Source organism: Phascolarctos cinereus, unplaced genomic scaffold, assembly GCF_003287225.1.
Source record: "Phascolarctos cinereus isolate Bilbo 61053 unplaced genomic scaffold, phaCin_HiC Scaffold_726;HRSCAF=1367, whole genome shotgun sequence".
In the NCBI taxonomy this organism is placed as follows: domain Eukaryota; kingdom Metazoa; phylum Chordata; class Mammalia; order Diprotodontia; family Phascolarctidae; genus Phascolarctos; species Phascolarctos cinereus.
This window is the reverse complement of record NW_027556098.1, coordinates 42789003-42803163: the sequence shown is the minus strand read 5'-3', so window position 1 is coordinate 42803163 and position 14161 is coordinate 42789003. Positions and strand designations below refer to the sequence as shown.

General features: G+C 37.9%; 1 protein-coding gene across 1 annotated transcript in view; it reads left to right on the top strand.

The window, feature by feature from the left end:
• Positions 1-13445, top strand: part of RRP1 (ribosomal RNA processing 1) — a 34128-nt gene extending 20683 nt beyond the window's left edge. The window contains exons 9-13 of the mRNA XM_020973890.2: positions 1302-1393; positions 3557-3654; positions 5030-5049; positions 8382-8486; positions 10716-13445. Of these exons, the coding sequence (XP_020829549.1) occupies positions 1302-1393; positions 3557-3654; positions 5030-5049; positions 8382-8486; positions 10716-11647 (1247 nt within the window). The 3' untranslated portion in view covers positions 11648-13445. The remainder of the gene's footprint in view (positions 1-1301; positions 1394-3556; positions 3655-5029; positions 5050-8381; positions 8487-10715) is intronic.
• The last annotated feature ends 716 nt before the right edge of the window (positions 13446-14161 follow it).

Below are 14161 nucleotides of genomic sequence, written 5' to 3'. Positions count from 1 at the left end.
TCTAGAGTACGCGGAAGATGAGGTAAGGCTAGAAACAAGAGGTAGATGGGCACTGAGATGATGTAGGGGATGTAGCAGGCCTGTACAACCTGTGGCCCGTGGGCTGCTTATGGCCCATGGGCACGCCAGAGGTTATGCAGGCCTGGGATAGAGTATTGCGCTTGTAGTTAGGAGGACCTGAATTTCAATCCTAACTCAGACAGTTTCCAGTTGTGTAATGCTGGATAAGTCACTTGACTTCAGCCTCGGTTTCTTTATTTGTAAAACAAGAATAACAGTGCCTACCTCACAGAATTGTTGTGGGGGTCAAAAGAGATAACATGTAAAGCATTTTGCAAACCTTAAAGCTCTACATTATTGCTAGCTGTTAGTCTAACTCAAAATTGTCTTCTCAAAACACTTTTTTAGCCATGTCATTTACTCATTCAGAAACTGAGATTATGGCTCAAAGGATAAAATCTAAAAAGCTTTAGCCTAGTATTAATGGCCCTTGTCAGTCCCATTCACAAAGCTTATCTTTTCAACTTTATTGTCCATCCATCGCCTTTGTGCAGCCTTTGATCCAGAAGTATTGCCTACTTGGTGTTCCCTGAACATGCTGTTTTTGATCTCTCTTCAATCAGGTTCCTAACCTTTCCCCTTGCCTGCCTTGTCCTAATTCCTTATTTTCCCCTTACCCTCCTGTATGAATTTAATTTGAAAGTCTTAGGTCAGTTTTCATGTCCATAAAACCATCCTTTACCATCCTGGTTGGTGGTATTCTTTCTCCTTTGAAAGTCTCATAGCTTTTACCGTTTGTCTTTGGCTTTATCTGCTGCCTTTGTATAGTTTTTAGTGCATGTTCTTATAGGTAGTGTACTGTAGTTAATAGCTTCTCAACAAACCATTGTGTTTTAATAGTATTTTATTTTTTCCAATTACACGTAAAGAAAATTTTCAACATTTATAAGATTTTGAGTTCCAAGCTTTTTACTCCCTCCTTCTTCCCCCACCATAGCAGGCAGTTTGATATGGGTTATACATATACAATCATATTAAACCTATTTCTACATTAGTCATGTTGTGAAAGAAGAATCCATCAGAACAAAAGGGGAAAACCAAGAGAAAGAAAAAACGGCAACGAAAAGGTGAAAATAGTATGCTTTAATCCATATTCAGACTCTATAGTTCTTTCTCTGGACATGGATAGTATTTTCTGTCACGAGTCTTTTGGAATTGTCTTGGGTTATTGTATTGCTGAGAATAGCAGAGTCTATCAATCAATAAACCATTGTTGAGGACACATATATCTATATTTGCAGGAACGAAAGGTAAGGATTCCTCCTTAGGTGAAGATAAACCAAAAGTGAAAAAGCGGAGTGGTGGCAAGGGACACATTGGACTTTTCCTTCAGGTATGTGTTGAGAGGGTCATCGTTTGTACACTGGCGTCCCATTGCTCAGGCAGGTGCCAAGGATTTGCTTCACCTTGGCAAATAATAGCGTGTCAAGATGAGGATTAGGTTTTTTCACATTTCATTACCTGCTTGGTTTTCAAGATTTCCCTGCTGTTTGTTTCTCTGGACACTATAGAAGGAAAGGGGTGGGTGGGTGTGTCTGTGTGCGTGCTTGCATGCGTGTGTGTGTGTGTGTGTGTGTGTGTGTGTGTGTGTGTTGTTTTTAGGTTTTGTTTTTTGTTTATTCATACTTAAAGCAAATTAATTAGAACAGGTTGGAAATAATAACATGGGACTAGTATATGTAATTTTCAGTGGCTCCTGAGATGGATTCTGCTATCAGAGCTTAACTTAAAGCAAAATTAAAAATCAGAAAAGGTTTGGTTTTTTATCCTTTCTGTACTCCATTCTCCTGCCTTGGGCTCTTGAGGCTACCTCCAGGGTAGAGGTTCCTCTTCCTACCCCACACCCTCACTTTTCTCTCAGGGGCCACCTGAGGGTCATGTTCTAAAAGGATCTGATATGTAAAGAGACCCTGTGGAAACCAAAGGACTGAGATTCAAATTCAGCGTATCATGATTATTACCTGTGTGACTTTGGACAAGAGACAAGCTTCCTGGTTCTTAGTTTCCTCATGGAAAATGAGAATTTGAACTGGATGGACTCTCAAGTCCTTTTCATCTTTATTTCTGTGATCCAAATAAAAAATCTCATTCCCTCTGATTCCCTAAGAAATCTATGATCAAAGCAACTCACGCCCTGGAGGAATTTCTAGGCTTATCCCCTCCATGTGTTACTTGTGTTGTTTCTTGAGACAGGGTCTCTTTTAATGAAGTGAATCTCTATTAAGTACCTTGTTATATTTGTCTATGCCTGCTTCCCTTTCCAGTTCTTCCCACAGCAAAGAAGAGTATTTGGTAGTTATTTTTGCACAAGCAGAGAATCCTTATGTTTAAAAGACTTCCTTATAGGAGGTCTTGAATCACATAAAATAGGACTCCCTTGACAGAAATTAAGCTTCTATAGAACTTTCTAGGCCATAGATATTAGCACACTTCTGCCTACTTCTTTTTGCGGAGTGGAGACAGCTGGGACTTAACCACATGCATTGGACCCCTCTTTAGTGTTTGTCTAGTTAAAAAAGGAATTACTCTTTTTAGAAATAAACTCACTGAGATATTTTGGTTAGGAAAAGGATGGCTCAGTTGCAACAATTTTCAGTGAGTGAATGGAAGAAAAGGGAGAATACTCTGAGTAGGTCCAGTAAAACTTTTGTTTTTTTGTGTGGAAGAAGGCAGTATTTGCCCTTCCACCAAGTAAGATAGTGGGAGAGAGTAGATTGGCTACTCACTAGGAAGTAGGTGCACATACACTCTAAAATGACTTAGCACGCTAATCTACGCACGTGCTTTTCCAGAGAAGTTAGCGTTCCTGACCAAACCAAATTCAGAAAATTGAGTGTTCATTGTTTTAAAAAAACTGATTTTATTTTTTTTTTTAGTTAACTTTGGTTTTCTCTCTCCCACATTCCCCACCCCACAACTAAAACAAAGAAAAAAGAAAACACCTGTTAACATATGTACGTAGTCTAGCAAGCAGATTCCCACATTGGCCCTGTCCAGAAATATATGTCTCCTTCTCCATCTTGAGTTTGTCACCTTTCTGTCAGAAGGTAGTTGTTTTTCTATATAATGTTGTTGTTATATAAATTATTCTCCTGTTTCTACTTGCTTCACTTTATATTAGTTGAAATATAATCTTGCCCATTTTTTCTGAAAATGTCCATTTCTCATTTCTTATGGTGCTTAATATCCTGTTAAAAATATATATCTTATTTGTTTAGCCATTCTCTGGTAGGTGGATAACCTCTTTGTTTTAGTTTTTTGCTACTACAAAAAGAATTACTGTACATATTTTTATACATAAGGGTCTTTTTTGTTCTTTTTTATTTTAGGGGTACAGGCCTACTAGTGGTATTTCTGGATCATATTGGTATGCACAATAGGAAGGCTACCATTGTGCTGTGAATAGTTCCTTTCATGTTAGCTAGTTTCATGCTAGAGGGGCCCAGAAAAAAGTAGTAGAGTTGTTTTAAGTGAAATCTTTTTTTTTTTTAAATAGTTTAACTATGAGGAAATTGCCAGTAGACTGTTTGAAATGGCCAGCAGGCAAAGCACTCCTTCCTTGAATAGGAAGCGTCTCTACAAACTGGTCAGAAAGTAAGTACTTTTTGGAAACAGGTTAGCATTGCTCTTTCCTGCACCATTCCTGATACTTTGGTACTTTGGGGCCATTCTCTTTATCCTTATTTGTGAAAAGCTGCTTTGTTTCTGTAGTGAAGCCCCTTCTCTGAGATGACTGTAACTTGCTAGATGTCAGAGAAAGGATTTCATTCAGCATGCACAGTTTTTAGAAGTTAAGATTATAGTAGTGTTCTTTTACAAATTAACTTGCACCAAGGCTAGTGTTTTTGCTGAGAAACTCTTTTTAGTTCTTATCCTTCTCATACTCCCAACAGCTTTTGGCACTCTTGACACTATTTTTTCCTTGTCCTGCTGCTCCTTCTTATCTTCTTTCCTGAATCATCCTCTCTGTCCGTCCCCTATATGTGTGGATTTATCCCAGATCTGTGTCCTTAGCACTTCTCTCTATATATCCTCTCTCATCAGTTCCCAGAAATTCATTCAACCATCCTCACTGTATTGATGACTCCTAGATTGATCAGTTTGTCTGTCTACCTTTCTCAGTCAGAAGCATTTATGTAAATATACATGTAGACATTCTGTCTAGCCTTTAAAATACAGTTACAGATTTAAAAAGTACAAGTTATATACCAAATAAATACACAGTGAATTGGGGGAAAAGTTACTAACAACTGGAGGAGTCAGGAAAGGTGTCCTGAAGCAGATAGCACTTGAATTGAGCCTTGCATGGAGCTAGAATTTGAACAGATAAGAAGAGAGGGGAGGAAATTTCAGCTATGCTGGCTAATTTGTTCAAAGGCATGGAGATAGTAGATGGAATAGGGAATATTATATAGGCCACTTTGGCTGGGTAGAGCTTAGTGCTTGACGAGGGCTAGTTATATTGACACATGCCTATAATCGCTGCTACTGGGGGAGGAAGAGGCAGGCTGGTAGATCTCTTGGGGGTTCTGAGCTAGGGCTAAAGCCAATTTGAGTATCTGCACTAAGTCTTGAATCAGTATGATGAAGCCTCTGAGAACAGGGTGGGTGAACTGACCCAGGTTGAAAAGCGGGTCAAAAAAAAAGAAAAGAAAAAGAAAAAAGACAAAAAGAAAAAAAAGAAAAACAGGTCAAAACATCCATGCTGATTAGCGGTGGGATTGGGTCAGGCCATTGCATTTCTAGCCCAGGTAAGTTAGGGAGATTGAGTCTCTTAAAATTTTTTTTAAAAATTGCTTATTGAAACAAAACTTCTATATTTTTGGCTATTTTCCCCTGTGTAGTATAGTTAAATAATGAGGATTCTAGGAGAGTCTACTACCTGGCTAGAGGTTTGAGATGATGTCTTAGATGAGAATGTAGTAGCGTTTCAGTATTCTGAAGTAATGATCTTTTTTTTTCTTTTCAGGTTCCAGAGCCTTGCTGAAGGTAAGGACTAAATTGTACAGAGCTAGCAGCTCCCTTGTTTGAAGAGGATTACTGCCAGGGGCAGCTAGGTGACACAGTGGATTAGAGTACTGACCCTGGAGTCAGGAGGATCAAGTTCAAATCTGGCCTCAGACACATAACATTCACTAGCTGTGTGACTCTGGGCAAGTCACTTAATTCCAATTACCTCACAAAAAAAAAAGAAAAGCAAAAGAAAAGGATTGCTGCCACTATTTAAATAGATTGATCCTTTGTGGAAAACAGTTATGTACTTTGTCTTTGCAAAAGTATCTAGCAATATTTCTTGTGGAAAAGGAGGCATATTCCTTGTATCTGAGTGTTGTCCTTCATGGGTGACACTACTAACCCTTTGTAAATAAAGGTGACAATGAGTTGAATTATTTTTAAGTTTATGGGATTACACTTCCTTTCACTCTGCCTCTTGTATAAGACAACATATATGCAAGGCAGTTGGTCAGAATCAGGAAAGAAAGACAAGGTGTCTTCAAGTAAAGTTAAATTGGAAGTGGAAAGAGGATGACAAAGAAATGTTTTGGACATGTCCTTTAGGTAGGCATTTCCATGGCATAGCCCTTGTGCACTTGGATCTCATTCCTAGATCAAGATACAAATATGATCTGGATTCCATTGGTACTGAGAAAATTACTGGGTTTAGGTTTTTTGAGGGGTAAGAGTAAGTGTTAGAGTTTGCCTGTCACATCTTACTACCTGTTTAGTTTTTAGAATTTCCTTGCCACTTATTTCTCTGGGGCCTATAGGGGTAGGTATGGGTGTGTGTGTTTGTATTGTTTTAGATTTGGATATCTGTCCAGAATTTGTTTTAGAAACAAAACATTAATTAGAACAAACTGGAGACAATCATTTGATCCTAGAAAAGAATGTGATCTAAGTTCTTTTCACTTAGGTGAAAAGTAGAATGTGTGAGAATAGAATAGAAAGTGTCCCTTTCTTTCTACTCATAATAGCTTTAAGATTTGTAAAGCACTTTATGTGTTATCTCCTTTGATACATCAGTCCTGTGAGATGGATGCTATTTTACAGATGAGAAACTGAGGCTGACAGCGATTAAGTGACTTGCCCACTCATATAGTCACAACCATGATTTAGGCCTTTATCACTTCTCACTTGGACTACTTCATTCACCTTCTCCTTGCCTCAAATTTCTCCCAACTCTAAGCCATCCTCCACTTAACTGCCAAAGTACATTATCAAGTATAAAATTTTCTTTTTAACCTTGAAAGTTCTACACTGCTGGCTCCTTGCTATCCTTCCCAGTCCTCTTAAATGTTACTCTCCACACAGACTCTCTAGCTACCTTGGCTTGATAGGATCACTCCCCCTTCTTCTCCTTCCTTAACATGGGTTAGGCCAGTTTTTTTTTCCTGAAAGGAGATGAGACCATCCCTGGGACTGGATTGGTCCAAGGGCCAAGGCTCAACTGGTACCTCTCTTGACACAGCTTCTAGATAACGCTCTGGCTATATTGATATGGCTTTGTGGTTACCTAAGGATATAAAAAGGCCCACCATCATGGAGTCAGAACATTTCATGTTTGGTGGATGTTGCAAGACTATGCATACAAGTCCCCATACTCTATCATGCTGACTCAGTGATTTCTATATGGAATTGAGGGGCACCTTGTTCTAGTTTATTATCTTTGTTGTGCTATGGCTAAATAAACCTCCTTTCATTGACTATTGAATGACCAAAAAGTACCTCATTTTGGGCTTGAATCTGAACTAATAGGGTACTGTCCTGAGTCGGACCTACCTGCCACACCTGGCCTACTTCTTATTCCTTCAAAATGACACTACAATTTCACATCTCCATGTTGTGACACTTGCTATGCCCTAGGCCTGGAATACTCTGCCCCTTCACCTCCCAACTCTTAGTTACCTTGACTCATCTCATCTTACCTTCTTCAAGAGGCCTTTTTTAAGTTCCCCCAGCTGCCAGTTCCTTCCACTTTCACATTACCTTTGTCTGTCTGTGTGTGTGTGTGTGTGTGTGTGTGTGTGTGTGTCTCTCTCTCTCTCTCTCTCTCTCTCTCTCTCTGCATGTCTTTGTATATACCTTCTTAATTATGTGTTGTTTCTCCCGTTACTACATATAATTCATGAAGAAAGGTTTTTGTCTTTCTTTGTGTTTTTTTGCACTTAGCCCAGTGCCGGGGCAAAGTAGGTATTTATTTAATAAGTGCTTGGTGACTGGCTCACTGAACTGTATAATGAGTAAAATATCATGCAAACTGCAGTTGGTGCAGCTACAGACTGGTGTCAACATTTTGGTGGTCAATATAGCATTAATGCAGTAAGTCACAAAACCTGTCATACTGTTTTTCAAACCCAGTGATTTCATTGATAGGAATTTTGAGGCCCCCCCAAAAAAAAACACAAACAAACATGAAAGCAATCTACTGTAAAAATATTCATAGTTGCGTCTTGGAAGCTTGGAAGCAACCTGTGCATGCAAGAAGTGCTGATGGTGGCTAAAAGAGCTAAGATTTATTACGGAATTGGAGTACTGTAAAGCTACAAAGAAATATAAAGGAGGTATCAAAATGAAATAAGGAAAAATCTATATGTGGTAATAGCAAAACCCATAACAATAGACATACTTCATGCCATTATACAAAGAAGGTGCCAGAAGTGTTAAGATTTTGAACAGTCCTTGAATGAGATGCTGAACAAAGCATTTTTTTTACTTGTTTGTTAGCTTGGTTCTGCCTTTTTCAAGGCTTAGGGTTTTATGTAAGATTTGCCCCTTGATTATTTTTATAATCATTAAGCATGTAATAAAAATTTTAAAAATACTGCTGTGAAGATGAAGTTTTTCTATATTAGAAAAAAAGACCTAATTGTTTTCTTAGTAGTTTAATTTGGGATTTCTAGGTAAAGGTACCTCTAGATTATTTTTCAAAACACTGAGCTTTTAAAAATCTAATGCGTTTGATGTAAATTTTTTTCAATGCCTCAGAAATGCCAATTTGTGAATAATATAGTCCCAATTCTAATAGACATATCTTGCCCTAGATTTTGGAGACTTGAGTATAAATGTTTTCTATACAATAAATATCCCACCTAAGGACCTAAAATGGTTGTACTTGAAAAGCTATAGCAAACTAGTTTCTTTCAGCTGTGAAGTCATATAGATCGTAATGGTCTTCTGTTACTGAACCTTAGAATAGTGTCTTTTAATGGAGAGGTTCCTTCTTTTCATTATAAGAAATAATTATGTAGATGGCAAGTTTTAGGTTAAGGTGAATAGTCATATAAAAAGCAATGTATTGAACTTGACTTTTGATCCAACAGGCATATTCCCTCAAGATGGCCTTCCTCAGCGTAAAAAATCGAACAGGAACAGGCTTCAGCAAAAGAAGAGTTGTTTGCCAAAATCGAAATTGCAAAAAGAGAAAGGTAGGAGGCCAACTTAAAATTTGGAAATAAGCTGTGCAATTTGTGCTTAGTGGAGGCCTTAAGCTTCCGGGTTAATAAAGCTACAAGCTGTCCTGGGCCAGCAAAGAAAGGGAAATTTGAGATTTTGATGTCAAAGGCATTCTTAGCCTGTGAAACTCTTGTGTATATTTGGAGAGTTATACCTTAACTTTCATTTTCATAATATTGGCAGCTGATGTGGAGGAAGGATTGCTCACCAAAATCTCCAAATTTATAGATGCCATTAAAACTCTTATTAGGTAGTGAAATATTAAGTTTGTAGGGGGATGCTACAGCAAGATTGTAATAACTATCAAGGTGCAGAAAAGTAGCAGATGAGAATTAAGGTGACTGATACTGTAAAACTTTCTCATCTCATTCTCATTATAGGTATGGTAATGTGGATTAGAAAGTTGTGATTAAGCCTGGCCTTCTGGGATAGTTGATTACCACTGTGCTTCCAGGTCCTTAGTTTTGAAGGTCCATGACCTTGATTTTTAAATTAGCAGTACACTTATCTCTGTGAACAAGAAATTCTTAACTAACCAAATTCACACTAGCCTAACCTAGAAGGGGGAACATTGATAAACATACAGGGTATCCCCAGAGTCTCAGTGCAGTTTAAGCTATTAGAGTATAAAACTACGTTTGTCAGTAAAACTGGTAGAAAACTCTTTCCCCATCATGATACCTGGGAAACCTAATTAAAAGAAGGTTGTTTGGTTAATAGGATAATAGCAAGAATAGTTTTTAGGATATTAAAATATATTAGCCTAATGAATGTTTTCCTGTCCCCCACTATAGTGATATGCCTTCTAAGCCAGTTGAGTACTTACATCCTTCTTAATACTAGATACTAACAAATTAATACACGTCACATCACCTTTTCTAGATCCTTGATATCAGTTATGAAGATTTTAAACAAAAATGGTCCTAGCACTAGTCCCTGATAAACTGTTATCTCTTTATACACCTCTCATTGCTTTTTACTTAATAGGTAAGCTCTTAATAAAATGCTTGTTGAATTAATGATTTAACTGATTCTGAGCCAGGTCTCTTTTCTTGACAAAATGGCATCCTCAAAGCCATGGTGACTTAAATTTTTATAGTCTTGATTATATAATCTTTTCAAAATATAATCCATATGGTAGATCAGTGTTACATTGATGTAGAAAAAATCCATTTTACTCTGTACTATTCCCATGTTCCCTTTCCCTATGCTTTCATCCTATCCAGTTTAGCTCCACTTTTCAGTGTTCCTTTGCCATCATCTTTTCATTGTGACTGTGAAAACTCTTAACTGGATCACTAACAAACTTCCTATTCAAGTTGAACTTGGTGTAGTGCAGTGATGCAAACTCAAGTAGAAATGAGGGCTACTAAACTGAACATATGAGTCTCTGTGGGCCACATATTGACTTAGTTTTAAAATGTAATGTTTGTGTTTTGTTGTGTTTTGTTGTGTTAAATATTTCCCACTTACACTTTAACCTGACTTGGGCCCACTCAGGAGTATTGTAGGCTGTTGTAGGTTTCAAGGGTCTCATGTTTGACACATCTGTAATTTATAGAATATTCTTGGAGTCAAGAAGATCTGGCCTTGAATCCTGTTTCTCATGCTAGTTGTATGACCATGACCTATCACTTAGCCTCAGTGCTCCAGGTCTTTCACCTGTAAAATGGAGATAGTAATACTTTTATTATTGACCTTGCTATCACAGCACCTCTTGGAGAGCTGGATGGTAAAAAAAACCTACCACCACTGGTGGCATCGTTCTTCCTTTGTTGTTCCTTTTTGCCTAAAACCTGCTGGCTGCTCATAGGGTTTGGATGAAAATGGGAGTTAACAGAGCTATTCCATCTGAGAAGATGGAGGAGCACCAGCCCTAGCGTTGTCATTTGCTCTACTTTTGTAACCTCAGGAATCTTAAATCCTTGATGTCTGCCCCACAACTGCCCCCTTAGGAATCATGGGCCTTTCCGTCTGTCCTGCAGCTGTTGTCTCCCCTAATTATGAGTGTGAGCTCTTTGAGAACAGGAACTGTTTCCCATTTATATTCTCAGTGCTTAGCACATACTAAGTGCTTAATGCTTTTTCGTCCAGTCATACTTCCACGTATGATAATGTAGCCAACCTATAAATAGTTGTTGATTTGCAATGGGATATAACTGCTAAATGTATTTTTATCTTCTTTCTTGTCATTTTTACAGGGAAAAAAGATGAAAAGCAGAATATGGAGATACCTGTGACTTTTGAGAAAGATAGGTCAAGAGCTATGAAGAGAAAGGAGATGAATAAAAGGAAGAATATGAGTACTGATTCTTCTTTTCCAAGTGACACAGGCATGTCTGATACAGTTGTTCCCTTAAATCCTCAAAATAACCGCTCAGGAAGAGCATGTAAAAGAACAAAGGGTCAAGGACCAAAAGCCGTAGAAGTAACAGATGGCTTCCAGGAGCCAAATAAGAATGATGAAACAGAGACCCAAAAGAATGAAAAAAAACTGACAGACTTTGAGGTGATGCCAGCCATTGGCAAAAGCAGAAAAAAAGATGCTTGTAAGAAGATAGAGACCAAGGAACAACAAACGAAAAACTTGTGCATCACACTTCAGAAGGCTTATACAGAAACTCCTTCTATGAAAGGATTGTCAGCACATCCTATTATTTCCCCAAAGCCAGAAAGTAATGACATAGGAACTCCTAAATTGGTCACAAAGCAAAGGAAGCAAGTTGTTAATGGAAGCAACCACATTATTCCCCAGGTAGTCTCAAAGGTTTCTTCAGAAACAGTTGATGTGAAAGCGTTACCATTAAGTAGAACCAGTGACTTAGAGACAGAGTGTCAGGATATAGCTACCACTAAAATGATAAAAAAGAAACATAAGTGGGTTAGTAGAAGCAGCGTTGTTCTTCCCCAGAAAGATAAGGCCAAGTTATCCAAGAGGGAATTGGCAGAGAGTACAGAAAATCCAACGGATTGTGATTTTCGTCCCCCTCCAAAAAGGTCAAACAGGAGTGTCAGTAGATCAACAGGTTCTTTAAAGAGGAAAAATAAGCTAATTTTTTGGTCTCTAGGACCAAGGATGCTTTTCAGATCTCCAGGTAAAAGAGTTAAAAAAAACACAAAGAAAAATCTTTAAAGCTTTCTAAGTGTTAGGAATGGTTTTCTGGGTGATTTTTGAGGAGTCCAACTTCCAAAAAAGAGTGGGGAAAAAGAAATGTTTTCTATCACAATGCAAATAAGCATTCCAGGATGTCATTAGCAAGGAATCACATTAAAAATATTTATTTTTTTCAGCAATAAAAACTGAGTTGTGGCACAAGAACCAAATTTCTTTTTATTTGATAAAGGGCCCTGGGAAGAAATTCATAGTGTTGGAAAGAAATGGAAAGACCTCTAATGAAAATGACTGTAGAAGGGACTAGACCTTGGAAACATGAATCTTTTGACCTTACTGTATTTTCATAAAGTGTTTGTGTTTACAATTTGGAATCATTCATGAAATATATTAGTTGTCCTGGGTTTCTTGTAACTGAGTCACTTTTTTTCTTTTTTAAATGTTAATAGTATTTTATTTTTTCCAATTACATGTAAAGATAGTTTTTAACATTAATTTTTTATAAGATTTTGAAATCGAAATTTTTCTCTCCTTCCATCCCATCCCCAAGACAGCAAGCCGTCTGATGTTGTACATGTGCAATTATGTTAAACATATTTCCACGTTAGTCATGTTGTTGCAAGAAACAGAACAAAAAAAACCACCTTCCAAAAATGAAAATAATATGCTTCTATCTGCATTCAGATTCCATCAGTTCTTTATGTGAGTCACTTTTAAAGATTAAAATTGTATGGCTAGCCTTGAAAAGCTCTGAGCCTAAAGGTGAGATTTTCATTCCAGAAAAATGTGGGTGGGTCGTGTGAGAAGTAGAGGGGAGCAAATTGGAGAAAACAGTGCTAGGGCACATTCATTAGAATTGGAAAAGATACAAGACCAATGGCACAGTGGAGAGAGCACTGGTCTTGGAGTCAGGAAGATTCATCCTCATGAGTTCAAAACTGGCCTCAGACACTAGCTTTGTGACCCTGGGCAAGTCACTTAACCCTGTTTGCCTCAATTCTTCATCTGTAAAATGAGCTGGAGAAGGAAGTGGCAAGCCAATCTAGTATCATTGCCATGAAAATGCCAAAATGGGGTCACAAAGAGTTGGATATGACTGAAGTGACCCAAAAAGACAATGTCACACTTAAGACTCCACTTTCAACCTTAATAACAATATATGATATTGATATATGATAGAACCATATATGATAGAACATCCAGTAGTGGTAATAAGCATACATGAACATTTTAACAGTTTGGGGACTGTATGCTCCAACTGTGAGGACAACCTATATAAATAATTTTTTTTTTTACTGTACCATCATCATGTTCTGTCCTGCCAATCCAATAAAAGACAAGCGTGAAATGGTCTTTGCCCTCAGGGAAGACTGTGTGTGTCTTTGGGTCTGTGAGGCTGTCTAGTTTTGCTGTAACACAGCACCTGCTTTCTTAAATAGGTCTTAGAGGAAAAATGGAGTCCAGTATAATGCTCAAAAAAAGATAGGAACCTAATCAGAACAGCATGATTTCACTTAATGTTAAATGGTCCCTTAAGGACTGTGCTGGCAAAGTTGGGCAGGCTACAGCTCCAGGCCTCAGAGCTGAAAGCCATGGTGGAAGATGGGTGTGGTAGAGTAGCCCTCCCTCCTCAGCCTGTAGCTTCTATGGCACCGGAAGACATGTAGTAAACATTTCGCTTTACCTTGAAAAAGACCAGATGTTTTCTTGTGGAAGTGAGTGTCAGAAGAGTTGTATCTTTGTGAATTATTATGAAGTGTTGTGGTTTTCTGTACTTTGGCTGTTTTCAGTGAAAATCATTAAATAAGCAATCACAAAATTTGCTTTATCCTGTTTTATCAGTCATGGAACAAATTTGCACACAGTTCTACATACATGCACGAAATACAAGGTAATTTTGGGGAAGAAGGTGCTAGTTGGCTGGAGTCAGGTGGATCAAACATGTTTAAGCACCTGCCATGTGCCAGACAGCTGGGATCAGGAAAAGCATAAAAGAGGGCACTTGAACTGAATCTGTGGAAATTGGTCTGCAAGGTCAAGATTGAAAGATTGGGGAATAGTTTGCACAGGGCAGATGGACTAAAATATGTGTGGAACACAGTTTGGCAGGACTGCAGAGGAGTATAGGAATGTATAAGGTTGGAGATTATAAAGAGCTTCAAAGGCCAAATTTGAGTCTAGAAGTAATAGAGAGCCAGCCACTAGAGTTGATTGAGGAGGGAACTGATATATTTTTTTAAATTATATTAATTTATTTTGATATATCAACACTCGCTTCCATATGCTTTTGAATTGAAAATTTTTCTACCCCTTCCTCCCCCCTCCCTCCCCAAGACGGCACACAATCTGATATAGACTTTACATTTACATTCCCATTAAACATTTTCACATTAGTGAAGTTGTAAGTAAAAATTAAAACCAATAGGAGGAACCATCAGAAAGATGAAACGAAATTCAACAGAAGGTAAAAATAAGTGATAGTGATTTGACTTCCATAGTTCTTTCTTTGGATATGGACAGCGTTTTACATCCAGA